At 36.0% G+C, this 20779-nt stretch overlaps 1 protein-coding gene across 2 annotated transcripts in view; it reads right to left on the minus strand.

Moving 5' to 3' along the window:
• Positions 1 to 14155, minus strand: part of LOC140143742 (ceramide glucosyltransferase-like) — a 31150-nt gene extending 16995 nt beyond the window's left edge. The window contains exons 1-5 of one of the 2 annotated variants that reach the window (XM_072165555.1): positions 13804 to 14155; positions 10109 to 10250; positions 9003 to 9105; positions 8060 to 8080; positions 12 to 113 (exon numbers count right to left, since the gene is read on the minus strand). In XM_072165555.1, coding sequence (XP_072021656.1) covers positions 12 to 113; positions 8060 to 8080; positions 9003 to 9105; positions 10109 to 10250; positions 13804 to 13919 — 484 coding nt within the window. In that variant the 5' untranslated portion in view covers positions 13920 to 14155. The remainder of the gene's footprint in view (positions 1 to 11; positions 114 to 8059; positions 8081 to 9002; positions 9106 to 10108; positions 10251 to 13803) is intronic. The other variant, XM_072165556.1, reaches the window with a different exon arrangement.
• Between the last annotated feature and the right edge of the window lie 6624 nt (positions 14156 to 20779).

Genomic DNA, 20779 nt, shown 5'->3' on the forward strand with positions numbered 1-20779 from the left:
GCAAGTCTTACCTTGTATACCACTATCACTGATCATGACAATATCATATTTAGATGCTTTATAACCAGGCATTACATTGTTCATTTTGGGGTTCTCTCCTATCTTACATCCACCTGTTAAAAAAGACACAAAAGTAAAGCAATTTAGTATGTGATTATATGTGCCTTTTTTCCAGTTAGAATGTTGAAATACTGATCACCAAACCAACCAATCACTAAATTGCTAGAATCAGAAAGAAAATATCATCAAGCCCCATAATTAGAATAAAGGTTGCATGCTGCGCTTTTTACTCCATTGTGTTGTTTAATTTCCCTTGAACAGTCACTGATATATTGTAAAATTAAATGATTGTGAAGCGCCATGCACTGCATAATTAACCTACAGCTATGGAAGTACAGATGCCCTGATGAACCGTCAGTTTTTGCACTTGTTCATATACACCAGGCACAAAAAGAAACTTGTCAGTTATATTCATCCTTGCTGTTCAATAACTTGATAATTTTGGATTATTCTGAAATATACATTTTGTTAATTGGACATTTCTTTCTCATTTGACACCCTGTTCGTGAACATTGAGCAAGTATTGACCAAGATATGCGCCTCAAACTCTCAAACCCCAAAATGAAAAGTTGCAATTTTAACGATTCAATTCTGCCTGTTACACTGTGTGCTTTATTGATTGGCCCGTGGTGCTTGTGTGCAATACAACGATGCGTTCCCATTGAAAATCGTTGAAAATGCAACTTTTGATTTTGGGGTTTGAGGCTTTGGAGGCGCATATCTTGGTCAAATCTTGTTCGTTTTTCACAAACAGGGTGTCAAATGAGACAGCAAAGTCCAATTAACAAAATGTATATTTCAGAATAATCCAAAATTATCAAGTTATTGAACAGCAAGGATGAATATAACTGACGAGTTTCTTTTTGTGCCTGGTGTAGTCTATAAACAGGTGCACTATATGCATATATTGCAGCATAGGTATCTATAATGTATTCCAAGGGTTTAAAATAATAACGAAGCCTCCAGGCCTAGTGGGACATGGCCATTGGTAAGAGGGTATCTTCTGCATCCTTGCAGCCCCTTGTAAGCCTAAAAATAAGTACATGTATAATGTACCTTTATGTGCATATTCATTTTAAATCAGATGCATTTATGAAGTTCTTAAAAATACATGCCAAATATATCTCTGATGTGCTCTAAAATGCAATATTTGCAATGACTTTGTTACCCTGTTCTTGTATTATCTCAAATCCTGTCATCCCTTTGATGTGAATCTTTAGCTGAAGATGATACCCACTCATCAATGACCAATACCCTCAGATATTCAGTATGTATAAATAAGCACAACTTAAATGAGGTTTATTGAATAGTATAGTATAATTATGCATGGGTCCCATTTTTCTCCAGGATAAAATATGCAGGTATTATAAACATAATTTCGCAGATAAAGCTGTATTCATACCCAGAATCCCTTAAAACTACACATATTTGCATTTATTACCAAGCCTAGGATTGAAGTCATGGAAGAAAAGGAAACACAAACATTAAGCTGAAAACACTACAATACACAAACACAAAACTGTTTGTAAAGTAGTCATCAATGGTAATTTTTTTCCATGCTTCAATTGCTGTATAATTTTTGTTGGTAATTTGTTTTTCCATACAGATAATTTAACATATTAATTGAGCTCCCAAACACAATTGAAGCCTGTTTTTAAGGTCAATTTTTTGATATTTATTATTTAAATGACAAAAGCTAAATTTCTACAAGATGCTACTTGGTATCCTGGATTTCTGTGTGTTTTTAAGTCACAGATTATGCCTTTAAGTGTCCAAGGTTGCAAAATTAACTTTTGATTGGATATTCATTCATTCAAATTCAAGAGAACACAGGTTGGTTGGGTTTTTCAACCATGACATATATATGGTATTTAAATGCACTGCTTTTATTGTTTAAATTGAATGGATAATCCCAGTTCAAGATTAATTGAGAGAAATACACTTGACGTCAAGGCTAGCCTAAATTGAAGACAAAAACTGCCCTTTTCAGAAGTCACAAAGTAGTTGATTCATGTCTTGTTACTAATGGAAAAACCCATGTGGTTGAGTGCAGTTTAAAATCCTCACCAAGTGTACATTTACTCTAATGTGTATCGATTCTTGATCATTCATCCATGCAAATCCCCTTCTTGGTGCAGAGCTCAGCACAGTGAGTTGTAAGATGGCCAGTCCCATTCCTTGTCCCAATACACCTTGCAGTTAACAAGCATAGGCCTACTTTGTGACTTTTGGAAAGGGCATTTTGTCTTTAATTTGGACTCATTCAGCCATGAAGTCATGGACATCTTTCATTTTCACACAACACTTAGTAAACAGTCATATAATTGTCTCGAGACATCAGGAAAACACAACACCAAAGCAATGATTAGACTCCGCATTGCCCTCCCGATCATGAGGACCATTTATTAAGCTATTTATGACCATTCAACAATTTTATATTCATATACATAAATATAATTGAGATAAATAATGATAAATAATGATATATTTCATAATATAATAATAATATAATAATCATAGCACTTTCATAGCAGTTAAGACATAATATAAATAGTTATTTATCTTCCAATAAATATTATTAATAACACAATACAAGAATTATTGGAAAATGTGTACAACAAGCCAACCACATAGGCTGGACATGCAAGAATTGACTTCTGTATCACATTTAACCAAATTTCATCTTAAGCAAATACAGATACCTCTTTGGATCAAACAGAGGATTGAATTGGAAAACAATATTTATAACATAATTATTAAATAAACAGAAATCTCCAAAAGAAGAAACAATGCCAACTCTATCAATGAATTATATCTTTAAATCCCTATATAAGCTGGTAATTATTGAAAAGTGAGCCAAAATTTACTATAAAATAATATTAATAAATGAAATAATCCACTGACAAAAACAATCAAGCCAAAAAAATACTTCAAATAAGCATAAATTACTCTTACATAAAGCGTAGTAGAAAGTGGAGACAATCTACTGATGAGATTCTTCAGGATTTGAAGAAACTCCAGACAAAGCAGCATAGTAGAAAGTGGAGACAATCTACTGACGAGATTCCTCAGGATTTGAAGAAACTCCAGACAACGCAGCGTAGTAGAAAGTGGAGACAATCTACTGACGAGATTCCTCAGGATTTGAAGAAACTCCAGACAAAGCAGCATAGTAGAAAGTGGAGACAATCTACTGACGAGATTCTTCAGGATTTGAAGAAACTCCATACAAAGCATTTATTAAGCCAGCACAAAGCGTAGTAGAAAGTGGAAACAATCTACAGGCGAGATTCTTCAGGATTTGAAGAACTCCATACAAAGCATTCATTAAGCCAGCACAAAGCGTAGTAGAAAGTGGAGACAATCTACAGGCGAGATTCTTCAGGATTTGAAGAACTCCATACAAAGCATTCATTAAGCCAGCACAAAGCGTAGTAGAAAGTGGAGACAATCTACAGACGAGATTCTTCAGGATTTGAAGAACTCCATACAAAGCATTCATTAAGCCAGCACAAAGCGTAGTAGAAAGTGGAGACAATCTACAGGCGAGATTCTTCAGGATTTGAAGAACTCCATACAAAGCATTCATTAAGCCAGCACAAAGCGTAGTAGAAAGTGGAGACAATCTACAGGCGAGATTCTTCAGGATTTGAAGAACTCCATACAAAGCATTCATTAAGCCAGCACAAAGCGTAGTAGAAAGTGGAGACAATCTACAGGCGAGATTCTTCAGGATTTGAAGAACTCCATACAAAGCATTCATTAAGCCAGCACAAAGCGTAGTAGAAAGTGGAGACAATCTACAGACGAGATTCCTCAGGATTTGAAGAAACTCCAGACAAAGCATTCATTAAGCCAGCACAAAGCGTAGTAGAAAGTGGAGACAATCTACTGACGAGATTCCTCAGGATTTGAAGAAACTCCAGACAAAGCAGCATAGTAGAAAGTGGAGACAATCTACTGACGAGATTCCTCAGGATTTGAAGAAACTCCCAACAACGCATGCGTAGTAGAAAGTGGAGACAATCTACTGACGAGATTCCTCAGGATTTGAAGAAACTCCAGACAAAGCAGCATAGTAGAAAGTGGAGACAATCTACTGACGAGATTCCTCAGGATTTGAAGAAACTCCAGACAACGCAGCGTAGTAGAAAGTGGAGACAATCTACTGACGAGATTCTTCAGGATTTGAAGAAACTCCAGACAAAGCGGAGAGTAGCATAATTTGACATACTTTTATTGAAGCATCTTTGACAAATGAGATAACTGATTTACCCTTCCAGCTACTGGGAGGGTGGGTGGGATTTTTTGGTCCAGCATGATCGGAGGAGCAAATGCAAGTGACTTACTAAGAAAGGTGTGAACACAACAAAAGAAATGGAATTAAAGCAGAGACCTGATTGGCTGCACCCCACTAAAGTGCCATCTGAATGGCCAAGAATCTGGGATTGTTGCTATAACAACACAACAACCTACATCATTCCAATACCATGACCCAAATCAATAGCATAAACTTTCAAGAGGACTTGATATGGCTCAAGTGGAACTGATAGGATAATTGTCCAGACTTGGCTGCACATGAATGCCCAAGTTTCCCTGATGCTGAGACAATCTGGTTTTTAAAAGATTTTCAACTTTGAAAACGTCATTATTTCAAAGTAGTTTTATTGGTTCAAAGTTTTATTTTACGATGTTATGACAAAATTTTGAGAGGGGACTTATTTCTTGTGATGTGTTTATTATAATATTATAACTTGTTTTAAAATATTCTAAGCTGAAAATGAAAAGGCACTTCTTATCTTGTCCTCCAAATTTGCATAAACATGGAAATTACATCTCATCTAACTGTACAAATGAACATAATATTGTCACTTACAATTAGCCCAACCTTCAAAGGTGGTCATGTTTTCTGAGGTCATTGTGTTGATCAATTCATGATTTAATAAAATGCTTTTCAATTCAATTTCAACCTGGAATTTGATTGAAATGATTACCATAATTAATTAATTGCTTTTGTATGTGGATGTACATTACTACTGAATGTTCCCCAGGATGTTCATACTAGAAGTAGATTGGCACCAGTTGTGTTGTCTGCAGAGAAATCTGAATTGAACTACTTGGACCATGTTTATACAGTGAAATATACAAATCACAAATTCAATTGGATCGACTGTTTATTAGCAAGACGCAATTCAATAGCAACTAAGTCAAATTGAAGTACCTACTACTTGGTGCTTCTAAGGAACATTTTATGTTGGACCTTATGATTTAATACAGCAACTGTGCCTGATTACACTTTGGTAAGTAAGTCAAAACCTATTAAACTATTGACAACTCTTTATTCTACAAATGTATGAAAATGAAATGATGTGAAATTGAATTGCAACTTTTCCAAGTGTTAACAGAGTTGTACATAATAAGCACATAGTTGATGAGATGGTGGTGAGGTGGTGATGTCAACATAACACTGCAAATCAAACATGACCCAGCTGGGTGTTTAGTCAGTTACATAAAGTTGAAAAAGAAGATGAAAATAGTACATTGTAGGATTGTAGAACTGTGTGGCATTGTTGACAAAGTAAATAATAAAACAAGGATGAGTCAAAATACAGACAAATAGAAGCATTTTTCAGATGTTAAGTGATATACTCCAGCACAAACCTATAATAAGCAACAATATCTCCCCAAAACACAAATTAAAACACACATAAAGGAAAAGCTCAGGATATTGAAGCACAATTTGCTGAGGGAACAAGCCACCAGCCAAAGTTGTGCACCATATGAAGTCAGATGATGACAAGATATATACTGGTTTAAAAGCTAACCATACGCTACAAGTTGAATAAAGCTTTCAGATGAATCTATGGAGAGTGGCCACGCGTTTTGAACTCGCCACCCAAAAATGGTGGTGTTGTTACGCTTTTCCAAATCGAGACTCGTTCAAATTGTTATATCTCTGCTTAAAAAAAGGTATTGAAGTGTGTTTGGTGTCATTTTGTAGCTATATAAGTGCCCTAACAGACCTCCAAAGGAGAATTGTTTATCAGCTAAGATAGTGGAGTTAGAGTTGTTTGAGTTCAGAATGACCGAGGTGGTGGATGAGGCGGTGGCGGATGAGGCGGTGGCGGTATGTGCAAAGTCTATGGGAAATAAAGATTTTGTGTGTGTGCGTTGAATCAACTGATCATATCTTTGCATCCATATGGGCTACAGACATGGTTAAGTGCTCTTTTGAAAGATTATTAATTCTACTAATTGTTTTTAATCATTTTTAACTCTTTATGATTGGTTTAGTCTATAAAATGCAAACTTTTATGTACAAAACTACCCGTTTTCATATTAAACACTGTAGTAAGCAATGCGGATGTCTTCAAAATCTAAAAGTTGCTGTAAATTTTAATTACTTATCCTATCATAGTCAAAGTTTACATTTTCTGAGAGGAAATTTGATGAGGAATCTAAATATGGACTTACTTTGTTTGTATGGGTTAGGGGTAAAATGTTTCAGTTCAAAATATGTTGAATTGTAAAAAATTTGAACATATTTTGGGACACCCTGTATTCGAGATTACCAAACAGCTGTGATTTTTTTTTCTTCCAGAGTCAGTAGGCTCCCCTAACCTCTAACCAAATCAATGTTGTTTACTTTCAGTTTATAACTGCAAGTTAGTAATAAGCAATGCATTAAATGACCCATTTTTTATTTGGATTTTTTTATTCCACCCTGTATAACTTCAAGGTCACCCTGTACAGTGAGTTGAAATGTGTATATTTAAATTGCTTTTGCCTTCAGCTTTCCAAAAATGTATACTTTTGCTAGTTTAGGGTTGATAGTTGTGGAGATATTCTAATTTGAAACTTGATTGGTGTAAAAATTCATAATATTTGTGATGTAACGCTAAGGGTGGCGAGTTCAAAACACGTGGCCGGGTGTAGAAGTGTTAAAAGAAAATGATAAACATGTGCATCAAATTCTCAAACAGGGTGCATTGAGATAAAACACCTCTGTTGCTATAAGTCTCGGACACCGGTGTACATGACTGGCATCATGTTGGTGTGTGAGCGTACCTTACAGAAGCTCATACCTTAGCAACCGGCTGTTTAGTAACAACATTGTGTAGCGTTGTTGTCTCAATACATAAATTTCACAATCCCGTAAATTGGGGAATTAATTTTTCCAAATACTTTCATGTAAGTGCAGAGATGCCCACTTGTAAATAAATTCTGAAACGCCAGAAAAAATTCCTGAAAATGTACTTTTCCTTAAATTTTCACACAAAATAATCACAGTAAGAGTGAACAATCACATTAATTTGGAGCAGACTTAAACTGTATTTTATGAAAATCTAAATAAGAGATTGAGATTAACATGATTATGCATCTCACCAAATTTGCTAACATGTAACATTTTCGAATTCGGAAAAATTAATCCCATACATTTCTGGAACTGGAAATAGCACATATTAATTTCAAAGTAAAAGATCTTGGGCTGTTTAAGATGATTTGTTGAAACACATGTTGTACTGCACGTTAGAAATCAAGTGCTGACAAGAAACTTTTCACTGTGATGCATATTCATCACAAAGAGGTAAGACTACACAGTCTGGACTCCAAATATCCCCATACGAGACTCTCTGGCATTAGCAAAGGCCCAAAATAGAATGATAATTGATGTCTTTAAGCTTGAAAATTACAAAGATGTACAGTATGTACATCGTCTATGTACATGTAGCACTTAGTGCGCACATGATCACTATGACACATCGGGTGAAGAACATGCACTTTAAATTGGGAGTTCACTGGCATGGTGAAACTATTTTGCCTTCTATGAGCCACACACAAACAGGGTGGAGTTGGGACTCTCTGGTCTAACCTCTTTGCATTGTGAATACACCTCTTTGTTTTTGTGAAGTTTGTACTGATGAAATGTGCCAAACTGCCAAGGTCTTAAACTCTGACATTACAATCTTATCCAGTGACTGATATGACAAAAGCTTACCTTCATGCATGCATTTTTCACCTGTGAGATGTTTATAATGTGTTAGAAAAGATTATCATAAATTGAGCTGAGTATATCTCACAATGAACATGAAATGTGCCATGGTTATTGGTTAGAGTTCGAGGTCCATTTCACTAAACTTTACAAAGCTTTGAAAGTCTCCAAATCCAATGTACAAGTAACTTTACAACACATCGTAAAATCCATTTCACCAAAATGATTTACTATCGTAAGTAATTTAGGGAATTACTACAGGGACCCTTCGTAAAGTTGCAACTACTAGTAAAACTGGGTATTCGTAAGAGTTACTTGAGTTAATGAAGGATTAAAAGTTTAGTGAAATACACACAGGGACTCACAATCGAAATAAGACTTTCTTTCTTTGCTTTCAGTTTCAATGGTTTTCCCCAGTCTCAAAATCCAACGAAACTTTACACGCATTGTAAAATCCATTTCACTCAATAATTTACGTTCAGTAACCTTTTGTAACTTATAGGGATTTACTGCAGGGACCCTTCATAAACAACTACTAAAATTGGGTAAAAATATCCGAACTTATCAATTTATTATAATATCCACACCATTTACAACGTAATTTTTATCTTCACACCAATTAAAAAAATGTATCTTAAAAAAAGGATCAGGTACAATTTAGGCAGCATACAGCCAGATCAACAACAAAAAGTTGATAGAACAAACAATATTTTGAAGGCGTTTTTTAACTTAATGAAGACAAATCTAGTCTGATGACATTGAATACCGGTACTGTATGTTGATAAATAACCCCGGGTAAATAACTCATTCATGAGCATGTTAATTGATCTGGTATAAATACAGTCACATGATTTTAGTTATAAATGCCCAAGAAGTTAGCTTTGATTAGGATTGATAGATGACTTGCAAGTGTCATAATCATAATTTGTTATCCTGTAGGAAAACTTACCTATAAATAAATGTGCATCTACTTGTGGATAACTCTCCATAAGAGGTTTGACTATTTGTAAACATGGGTCTCCTTCTTCTTGCACACATAGTAGCAACTCATACTGCAAAATAGGTCAAATGGTGGTGGACTGATTAGGCACATGATGGGACTACTATTCAATGTCAAAACAAAACCTAAAAATACTGATTCAAAAATTTGAGCATAATGTGTCGTCATGTTGGGCATTGTATTGAGAAGCCAAGAAAAGTCCTACATTGTATAATGTAACTTTTAAACACCAAAGCCACAAAATGGATTGTCAAGTACATGGCAGTTTCCCACATGATTACTTTACTAAAATAGTAAAAATACTGTAAGAAGTTGATACAATCATTCTCAAGTTTTGATATTTATTATTGAAGATACTGTCAGATTTGGTCAACATTGTGATTTGCATGAGAAGAAATATTGTAGATCCCTATTTAGAAGGGAGTAATGATCACTCTCCAGCTCTCTACCATGCATATCTGGTACATGATAGCCAGCGTTCGAAATTTTGGTTGTCCGGTTGCCCGGGACAACTAAAAAAGTCGCTGGACAACCAAAAATACTGATTCGGTTGTCTGCGGACAACCATAAATCTAGCCAAAAGTCACATTTGTAGGCCTACACATGTACAGACAACCAAAAACTTAGACGGACAACCAGAAATTGTAATCTGGTTGTCCGTGGGACAACCATTTATTTTTCCTAAATTCGAACACTGATGATAGCTCTGATGGGCATGGCAGAGATGGGTACATGAACCTTAAGAGTTCTGATGATCAGAAGCATCCAGAGGTGGTGCTACAATGGATGACAGAGGAATCATTACCCCTCTGTACAATTTTGACAAGAAAAATGTTGGTACATGTATATCTATTTTTGCAGACAAAACCTGACATGAAACAGGCATAAATTTTGTAAACTTATTTGTTTTTTGTTTACTGATGAATGTTTAAAGCTTGTCCCTTGTGGTTCATCTTCTGACCACAATCATGCAAGGATTCCACTACCACCAAATTCATTTTGGACACTCTATGAGTTGTAAATTACTTTACAGGACAAGTCAGAAATGTACTTACTTTGGGATAATCAATCTTGAAGTAACTTTCTAAGTTTTCCTGTAGATGTGGATCAACTCCAACCATGGGTTTTAGAATAGAAACACCAGGTAGTTCTTCTCTTGCTATATTGACACTTGGTTTTCGGTACATCACACATTTTCTATAGTCAGAATACAAATCAAATTAAAAAGTTCAATTAGCATTTCCAGTAAAATTTATATTCAGTAAAATGTTCAACAGGCATGTAAAGATAACGATACCCATTTAAAACAAAGAGAGAAGTCAAATTCAAATTGAGACTAATGAATTTATAGCATATTTTGTCCGCTTGTTTTTAAACTAAGGCCATTTTAATTAAATCCTGTGTCTCAAAGCTGCTGCGCGCATTAGTAAAATCGTGCGCGTAGTCCTCCTTGAAAATCAAGAAATTAATTTTTTCATGTCTTTTTATTTTTTTTTAACAAAAAGGCGAAAATAAAATTCATATTCGATCATAAGTTTCAGATATTTTTGCAATTTTTTACACGAAAACAATAAAAGAGAAGAATAATAGTTTGTAGCAGTAACTTTATTTGTCTACTATTCCAACATTTGCAACACTGGATAATTTTTGCACAAAATTTGTGTTCGAAATCCTGTACTGACACATAAAAAAATAAACATAAAAAAATACAATAAAAAAAAAACCCGCATTCCGTATTAGGTTTTCAATTTCTCACAAGCTTTGAGACACAGGATTTAATTAAGATGGCCTAAGCAGAGAACAGTAGTCGCTGCTCTAAGTAAAAGTCATTAATTTTTTCAACAAAATGTGTACAAACTTGATCAACCAATCACAGACATTCTTAGTTAGCAGGCTAGGCCTGAGCCCACCAGGCACATTGAGAATTTCAATTGATTGAACAGTGTGCCATTTTTAGACCCACACACAACTATGTGTGCAACTGTATGTCCAGTACTGAGTAGCCTCCTGTGATCATGTTGTCATGGTTGAGTGGCTTGAAAGTGTTCATTCATTGTGGTATGTTCATTCATAAATTTGATATTCTTCTCACCTGTCCTGGCTTACTCATTTGACCTTGACATAATACCCTCATAATTCACAGGCCTTTCTATTTGTGATATGACCTATGTTTGTGTACTCAAAAAGACTCAAAAGATAACCTCTGGCTGCCCTTGAAACTGCTACACAGTCATTTTATTCAAACTCAAATGAACCTTCTGACAATTAAGGTATTTGGTATTGGTACCATTCATAGTAATCCTGACTGTCTTAGACCAACCATTTAATGTTTGCTTGTTTTGATGTAATTTTAGCTAGCATAGCTTTGCATTTCTTAAACGTGTTTACTGCATGATGCAATTCTGATGTATTCAATACATGGTGAATTTCACTAATAATGTGAATATGTGATATATTTTTTCAGAGAAAATTTTCCCACCTTCCGCTCATTTGATATCTTAACATGTGAAGGAAGTGATGCTGATTTTATGAATAGTATGTTTCTTGCGGTTCCGATTATTTTAATTTGCTTTTCGACAATAAAAGCTCCTAGAAATATAGACATTTTCACTTTCAAAAAATTGTTTTGACCATGTTTACACCAGTTTTCATCATTTTCGAAGCCCTGCACTCGCCTTAATTCATAACTCTATTTAAAGTGTTTGGCAATGGTTTATAGTACATGTATACCGGTACTTGATGCAAAACTTAACATTGATCGGAAAGTAATAATTTAGTCCTTTATTTTACTATAACAGTGAATTTGCTCTCGATGGCTTCACATTCAACTTTTCGAGTTTCAGTATCCTTTGCTATCAAAATCTAGCATGTCTGGTAGTACATAATAGTAGTATTGATAAAGGCTTAAAGCACGACATCACTGTCTGAAAAGCTAAAAAGCAATGAAAAGAAGTTCAGAAGTAAACACAACCGATCACAACAACTGCAAAGGTGATCACATCTAAAATAAATAAAATGTTAGGCTGTTTACTGTTCAAAATAGGCAACCGGAAATTAACCATTTTTGCCGTCTTCAAGACGCACTATATCATGGCAGAGAAATTTGAATTGAAGAATCTTGACTCTAGCAACCAGTGGAATGGTGGTGGTCGGTCATTTTGCTTTTATAATTGGAATACTTCAAAATGTGTATAATTTGCTGAGCACAGCTGCGACCTGACCTAAAGCCACCCTGGTTGCTTCAGACTAAAGGATCAATGTGAGGTCGGATCCTGTTCAGAAGGATCTTGTTCAGAGAGGCATGAAGGGTGCTCTAAAATTAGACAGGACCGCCTCATTCAATTCATGAGACATGACAATGCATTGATCATGTTGATATGACATAGTTGTATGACATTTGAAATTGAAGCAAACAGTCATTGACAGTTCTGCAGCTACTGAGCTAGCTCTAGCTTTAGCCCGAAATAGCTGTCTAGCTTTAGCCCGAAATAGCTGTCTAGCTTTTAGCCCAAAATTGTGTGATTATAGTATACTCTAGCTCGAGATACTCTATCTAAAATACAGGTTTACATTTACTATCTTACATTATCTTGCTGTATTTCAGCTATACTTTGATCAGCTTGTAATCGGCAGCCCTTATATAATATCGCGGATTAATATCAAAATATTTTATTTTGAAAATTGCCTTGTGACATTTTGCCAGAAGCATCACAAATTATTAATCCAAGTCTTATACTTATAATACTTTGCCTACATGTACTTTAACACACAAGATATAGACCAGAGAGGGCAACTAATAGCACTCTTAACATGGGTCTACTTAACGGCATAGTAATGGGAAAAGCCTAACATTTCCTGCCTATTACAAGCTGATCAAAGTATAGAGCACCATAGCCTAGGCAGAACACTTGGGTTTTTTCTGAGAACAATTGATACAAACACATAATCTTTTCATGACTTCTTCAGTAACGCGACCACAATGACTACATGTATCATTTCTATACACCATGTCCAGTTAAGTGAGAGAGAATTGAATAGATGCATGTTTGTCACAACAGATATTAACGCAATAGAATTAGAAATTTATCTCATGAATGCGCAATCAATCTTTAGAAGAAAACCCACTTTTAGACAGGATTGGCTTGTGTCTGGTACTCAGCAGCATTCAATTCACCTGGTGTAGCAGAGTAAAATGCTCTCCATTTTGGACAACTTGCTACATAAATTAAAGCTTAAAGTATAGCTATTTTTATTTTTACAATCACTGTAAAAGTTGTAAACATGCTATTAAAGGAGTATTTCGTGATCCTAGCATCCTCTATTTATGTCATTTTTCATTAGATATCCACGAAAAAAACCTATTCCCAAAATTTCAGTTGATTCCGATTTTGCGTTCATGAAGTTATGCATGATTATGTGTATTACACTGCTCCATAGACAATGCGTTGTAATTTCGTTCTGGTGCACCAGAACGAAATTCAAATTCACGATAACTTTGCTAAACGAATTAATCTGCAAGAAATATTTTGTACATAAACATTATGTAGCCAGAGGTTTCAGTGATATAAAAATCTCAACTTTTTTTTTGAGAAAAGTGGGGGATGAGGCTGTGGATCACGAAACGCCCCTTTAATTAATTAATAAGAACATTGTCATTATTGTCATTGATTTTGATTTTCCTAAAAATTGCTATGCAAATATTTCAAAGTAAATCGAACCCTGAGTATACTAGCTTATGTTATATACTTACGCATAAAGTATACCAATGAAATGAAATAAAACTAAAGCCGCTTCTAGACCAAAGGCAAAAAGGGAGAGTCCCAAGAAAACCTGTGCTGTTAAACCCAGTTCCCAGATAGCAAGCATTCTGCACTGTTGATGTACACAGAATGTTGGCTGGATGGGCGTTGCCAAGCTCACGATGATCTTACTCAATGCCGATCACTTCCACCGTTTTCGCTTCCTACATCAACTCATAAAGTAACATTATACTATAAAAAATCATTTTAATAATTGCTCATGTCCATCAGTGCACAAAAAAACGTGAAACAAACTCGCACAAATTACTCCATTCGTCGTTTTTCAGTAGCTCTTGCCAAATAGCAGATGAGGTCAAAGGTTACAACGGGAATTTGTCATAGCGCCCTCAATATTTCCCAAAGTGTGACAGGTATCTGACAATGCAATAATGGTTTCGTCATCAAATAATTGGAATTCCATGAAGTCACGTCCTTTGTGTGTTGGTATTGTTGGCATGAATCATTCTGATCTGATGAATTTGCTGTGGCAACGAACTTTGTTGCTAAGTAGCTCTTGCCAGATTACCGTATATGTTTTTAATATGCGATGTTAAAGTCATGTACGATCTTATAATATGAATTTGGTAGGGTAGGACTACCAATTATCGGACACTTAAGCAATTTGCTCAATATTTAAAAAACTGAAGAATATTTTCCCAACTATAGAACATCCACGTAATGACCAAAGACAGCCCTAAATGTAACATAAAATTTGAATTGATGAGACAAGCCATTATAGATATATGGATTGAAAACCACATTGACGCATCTTGCCAGTTATCGGACACCTATGCCAGTTATCGGACACTGCGCAGCCAGTTACCGGACACCCGCAAAAATAACGGCACACATCTATTTTTTCAACTCAACCAAATGCAGTTAAGTTTGTGTCTATTCCTTCATGATTTTGGGTTATATTTGGACATTGTCTGATACTTCACGGTAGCATTTTCCCCACCGCAAACCACATTAAGGTACAATGTAGGCCTATACATTGTAGGCGCATCAACTATTTTAATCATAACATTATAATATAACTTAAACTTAACATCAAACCCTATTTGCGTTCTCAACTTCGCTCAAATACACCTAACATAGTGCAACATGTTAATTGACATACAGCGCCGGCTGGCTGGCAACTGTTTATATGAAGGCCAGAGGGTGTCCGGTAATTGGGCATGCACAGATTTTACAAGCCAATTATCGGACACTTCATTCAGCCGGAAGCGTTGTTAGCAACCGGTCATGTCAGATGTTGCTGCAGAAACTACACAGTTTTACAAACATAATAATAAAAATATATCAGTTTTAGTAAATTATGAAAAGCTCAAGACCCACACAAATTGGTCATGCCAAATTATGCTACCTCATAAGTAACATGTTTTTAATAATAAAGAGGCATACTCAGTCCATTCACGCTCATATTTGTGAAATAATAATAAACGGAACCAGCTGCAAGGCAGCCATTTAAATGCAGTAAGTATCCGTTCTTTCATTTGATGCGATATAAATTCACGTTGACTTGAAGAAACAACTCCACATGGTCCCGGGGGTGCCACTCATATACCATTGCATGTTGTCATCACTGACCAGACACTTTTATTTTTCACCCAAAACACTGACATGCCCAAGGGCTGAAAGGTAACCCTTACCACTGACCTGCTATGAAAAAAGGATACCCAAATCACTGACCACGGGCACAGCCATGGTGCAAACAAAGGTACCCATATGATCACTGACCTTACATGTCCCAATGACCCTTTTCACTGACGAAGGTAGAAAGCAATATTTACCTAGTGTATTTCCAATCCCTTTACATACAATTTCTGTTATACTATGTCACCAACTTTAAGCTTATCAATTGGTCATGTGTGTGCCGAATTTTGCACCCTCTGGACTGGTGTGTTTTTGAATGGTACACAACCCGCGGCACACAATCGGAAGTAGAAACCCGGGAGTAGAAAGCAAGAAACATCAGCAAAAGCGATGAAAAACGTGATTGCATTTTCTTAATAAGCGTAGCTATTTACCTTTGATTTCAGTGCTGAATCCCGGGCCGAATCCATGATCCGCGCTAAGCTCTGAAATCTGAAATATAAAGCACTTTTTTTCCCCGTTTAACTTCGGTTTTGCGCGGGTGACAAACAGCGATGGCAAATGTCACTTCACGATTTCCAAAAGGCATGGTTCTTGTCATATCTGGTTCAGCAGTCAAACGTATGTCGTAATCCATTCCGATTACACAGTATCTGTACCTTGTACAAAATTCGTAGTCTCTACGCCCGTCTCTACGCAGCCCGCTCGGCAGCATGCACAAACATCACCGAGTTTTAATCATGGTACAAGACCGGGCACAAGACTAATATATTACACTTACAGACCCGGAAGTAAGAAGTTGTTTACAATCAGGAACGAAAACAGCGGCTGACGTCAAATGCTGGACTTTGATTTTTCATGAACCCAAAACGCCGACATATCCGTTGTAAAAAGGTACCCTTTTTCCAGAAAACACCAAAATTGAGACCCTTTTCGCGTCCCGCGCGGGACGTGGCCTATGCTTAAAAAGATACCCTTTTACCGCGAAATTTTGGTCGGTGATGACTTCATTGACGGTTCAACTGGCACCCCCGGGCACATGGTCCAAACCATGTAATCGTCCGATAACTGGCATTGTCCGATAATTGGTAGTCCTACCCTACTGACGTTTTCAAACCTGATTTTTTGGCATTTGTAATGTTTACACCTGTCACAACTTGCACCTAAATGGAATCAGCCAAATTTGTTGTGTTTGTAAATTGTAGGTAAACAGAGCAAAGTTCGACATAAAGTCATAATTCAAGCAATTATGACTTTATGTCCGCCCATAGAACTGCGTGTTAAACGACCAAAATAACAAGCAGTGTTTCTTTCACGTTACCTCGTTATTTCAGCTCAAAATGGACAGAAACCATTCCCGATCATTATTACTATAGGCCTAGTATTATTTCAGCATTTTGAGTATATAATGACAAATTTAAAATTTGAAGGAAATCGTACATTAAGCCTTTAAGTAGGGGGGTGATCTCTGAACCACTTTGTGAGGTATTTTTTCAAAACTTGTGGAAATAGTTGTAGTGGCATTGTGTTAGTGGGAAAATGCCTTTTGTTTCATCCGATTCGGTTATTTTACCCCCTGGACATGGGGTCTGAAGATATCGAACTTTTTTGCATGTTTTAGCACAGGCCATATAAGGCCAATACAATAATTATTTCCATGTTATTTTTGTAACATCACTTGTTATTAAATCTTTTACAAAATGGTATCAATGTATATCGGAAAGTATTTTCATTCTTTTGATATCAAAAACGGAAAGATCCAACACCCCACTTGACATCACAATGACGTCATAATATAAAATTTAGATGTCACATTTGTGGGTTGCACCAATTAAACGCATGGAAGGTGGTACGCGATGCTTTTTTTCCACCACACGGAATAAAGGGTGATGCAATATTTATGTGTACCCCAGGGTCAATTGTGTGTGTGTGGGGGGGGGTTGTGGCAATGATTTTTGGCATGCCAAAAAAAAGCATTTTGTGGCAGATTGAATGGGGGACAAGCGATTTTTGGCAGGTCGAAGAAAGAAGGGGAGGGGCAAGCGATTTTGGCACAGATCTTTTGGGCACCGTTTCTATATTATGCTCTAAAAGGTGTAGGAAAATTTTCAAATATGCAAAATCACTGTTCTGGCATTATATGATAAGACAATCTAAGGTTTTAAACTTGGGTTCCCCAAAATCATGTATGTGTAAGGGGGGGGGGGGCAAAGAATCTTTTGTTTTGGGCATGTCAAAGGGTGGTTGGGCAAAGATTTTTGGCACTGTCGAAAGGGGGGTAAAGTTTTTTTGGCACAGCCAAAGGAGGTGGTGTGGGCAAACGATTTCTGGCAGACCATTTTGGGGATTGACCACCCCGGGGTACACATGATTATTACACCACCCCTTATAAGAAATATGCTCTTAATTTCGGCGTCGTGGATCAAGTTTCTACCATAAACAATATATATAGATTAGAATTGGGTATTTTATGTTCCATATTTGAAACAAACAATCTTAATTGCAATATTTCGTGCCCAAGAACCAAAAACTGGGTGCTATACTCTAAAAACATTGGGGTACAAATATACATGTTCCAAAGTTGGCAATAGGGGTCTGCTTTAATTGCATATTCATGACTTTCTTGTGATGGCCTTCAAGAGATGTGGCTATTTTCAGAAAAAGAGATGGGTTTTTTTACTATGCTTGAAGAATTTAGGCAAATATGAATAAGTGGCGGATGTATGATTTGTTTATGGATGACATTTTGCTGTAATCAAGGAAATTATCCAAATGACTCCATTTCAGTCTAGATTGACACCTGGCAAAATCAAATTCACTACATTTTAACGAAAATATGAAAAAATTTAGACTTCACACGTGTGGCCAAAATTTCTTCCAATCAACAAAATAGAAATGAAATTACCCCAAGAGGTCAAAGTTCCATTGATTTTAGTAGTCAGTATAGTATTATATTATGGGTGATAATTGGTTGCGAGCACATTTATATGGGATCCAATGCTGAAGGTCGGTAGAACCTTCATATGGAACATGGGGAAAGTAAGAGATAATATTCAATAAAATGGCTGAAAATAACTCTACAATTTCCATGTAAATCTTCAAGGTAAAATTACCCGACCCAGGTCACTGTTCAACAATTTGACAGATTTTCATGGCCTCTTGTCATGGATATTTCATTGGTTTTCGACCTCATATAGGGCCACCTCTCGACCGGAGTAGAGTGGGTGGTTACCCAACTGATGTACAAGTTGCATCCACCCCCCGGTTGGACATTTTTGTTTACATTTTTTTAATCATGACATATTTCGCCACTACCAATGATTACCTACACTGATTTAGTTCAATTAGCAAATGTTTAATAATACTCTTGTGGAAGGGGTTGGATTAGGGAGTCAAAATGTTTTCCCGTCGCATTTCAACTAATCTTTATAATTAAGAGATTAAAATTCAGAATCCAACCAACCCCTACCATGAACATATTTCTGAATATTCCATCAGAAACATCAATGATTTTTATTATTCATTAGTCTGATAGCACTGAAAACAATTATCATAAGTTAAATCACATACTTTACAGGGAGAGCTTCAAAACACATCTGCCGGTTGCTCGCCAGTTCCGCCCGGTTCTACCTGGTTAGATCCGGTTTGCATTGTTCTAAACAATATGGAATGCGGTTCAACCGCCACTATACTGCCAGTCAACCAGTGGCTGAGTTTTGAAGCCACCAATAAACTTTAATTAGCTAACATGCAACCTATATACTGTACATTACAATGCACTAAAATGGTCAAAAACGGGAAAACTTCAGAAGCCATGTCCAGGGGGTAAAATGTCCGAAATGAATGAAATAAAGGCCATTTCCCCACTCACACTAAGTCACTACAATGATTTTCACAAGTATTTTAAAACTTTGGTTCGAGATCACCCCCCTACTTTAAGTTAGATCAAGTAAAATCTTTTTTTTTTTAGATTTAAAAACAGGGAAAATCTGTTCCAACTGACCAACAGGGAACCAAAGGATGGATCCAAAAGGATACAACAGTGTCATACTAGCAATGGATAAAATTAAAAACAGGGAAAATACGACACAACATCCAATGGGGGAGTAACACAAAATATATAAACAGAGTTAATAACCCGACGTTTCGAAAAGACAAAACTTTTCTTTTTCAAGGAATAAAATAGGAAAGCTGCTCTGAGTGCTCTCAGTGGAGACCAGCTCAGATTCGATTTCCAGATTAGATTTTCAGATTAGATTTTCAATTATTTTTATTATTTGCTCCCGGGACTTTGAAAAGACGCTTTCTTCAAGTTCAAAGTTCAAACTAGCAGGCGGCGGTGGAAGCGATATCACCAATTTTGAGGTCGCCATTGGATTAACATCATGAAATCTTCATAAACAATTCTAAATTTGTTATGTGGTGTCAAAGCAAAATTATCTTACTCTAAAACCGTCGGGGTACGACCGTGTACCACACTGCAAGTATGTTAATTTTCGATTTGTTGCTAACCGTGTATTTTGAATGGGGCTGTCAGCCCTGAATCTTCGCCAGCCTCGTACGTCACTTGTTGCGCTTCCTATGCCGCCTGCAAACTAGTAGACTATATTAAGCCATGCGTCTCTAAGCTTCTTCTCTACGGCCCTTGGTTTTCCACTTTCGTTGTCCACTCTTGGGCAGAACATGAAAACACAACAAATCAAGAGTTAAGATATGTCTGAATTGATATCCAAAAAGTTCCCACGTTTTACTTTACTCATTTAGGAGTTATTTGGGGTTAAAGAGTTTTTTCAATTTTTGCCCAAAAATGTCAAATATTAAAATAGCTGTAACTTTCAAAATAAATTGAGTAGAAATTTCATTTTTATTGTAGATGTTACATATCACATGGATATCTAACACTGGTGAATAAAAATGTCACAGCAAAACTCTAAAATATAAAATAATATCAAAAACCATATTTTTGTGCTATTTTGGGCATTTTTGACCTAAAAATGTAATTTTTGCATGGGGAAAAAAATAAATATATATTTTCTTGATTTAAAAAATATGTCATTATATCAACCTAGTTATTCTGAACAAAAAAGTTAACGATGGTGAATGTCTGTGACCTATAGTTATTGATCTATGGCCCTTTCAAATTCACATATGGACTAAAATAGCATGTTTTTGTCAATTTTTCCAATATTAGGCTGAAAATGGTACTTTTTGTAATTTTAACAAAATTGTCAGTGTTTGGAAATGATTTCTATCTTCGGTAGACAGTCATATCATTAAAAAAAATCATTAAACATAAAGAAAAAAATTAGAGGTATGAATCAAGGCCCTAAA

Source organism: Amphiura filiformis, unplaced genomic scaffold (assembly GCF_039555335.1).
Source record: "Amphiura filiformis unplaced genomic scaffold, Afil_fr2py scaffold_26, whole genome shotgun sequence".
Taxonomy (NCBI): Eukaryota; Metazoa; Echinodermata; class Ophiuroidea; order Amphilepidida; family Amphiuridae; genus Amphiura; species Amphiura filiformis.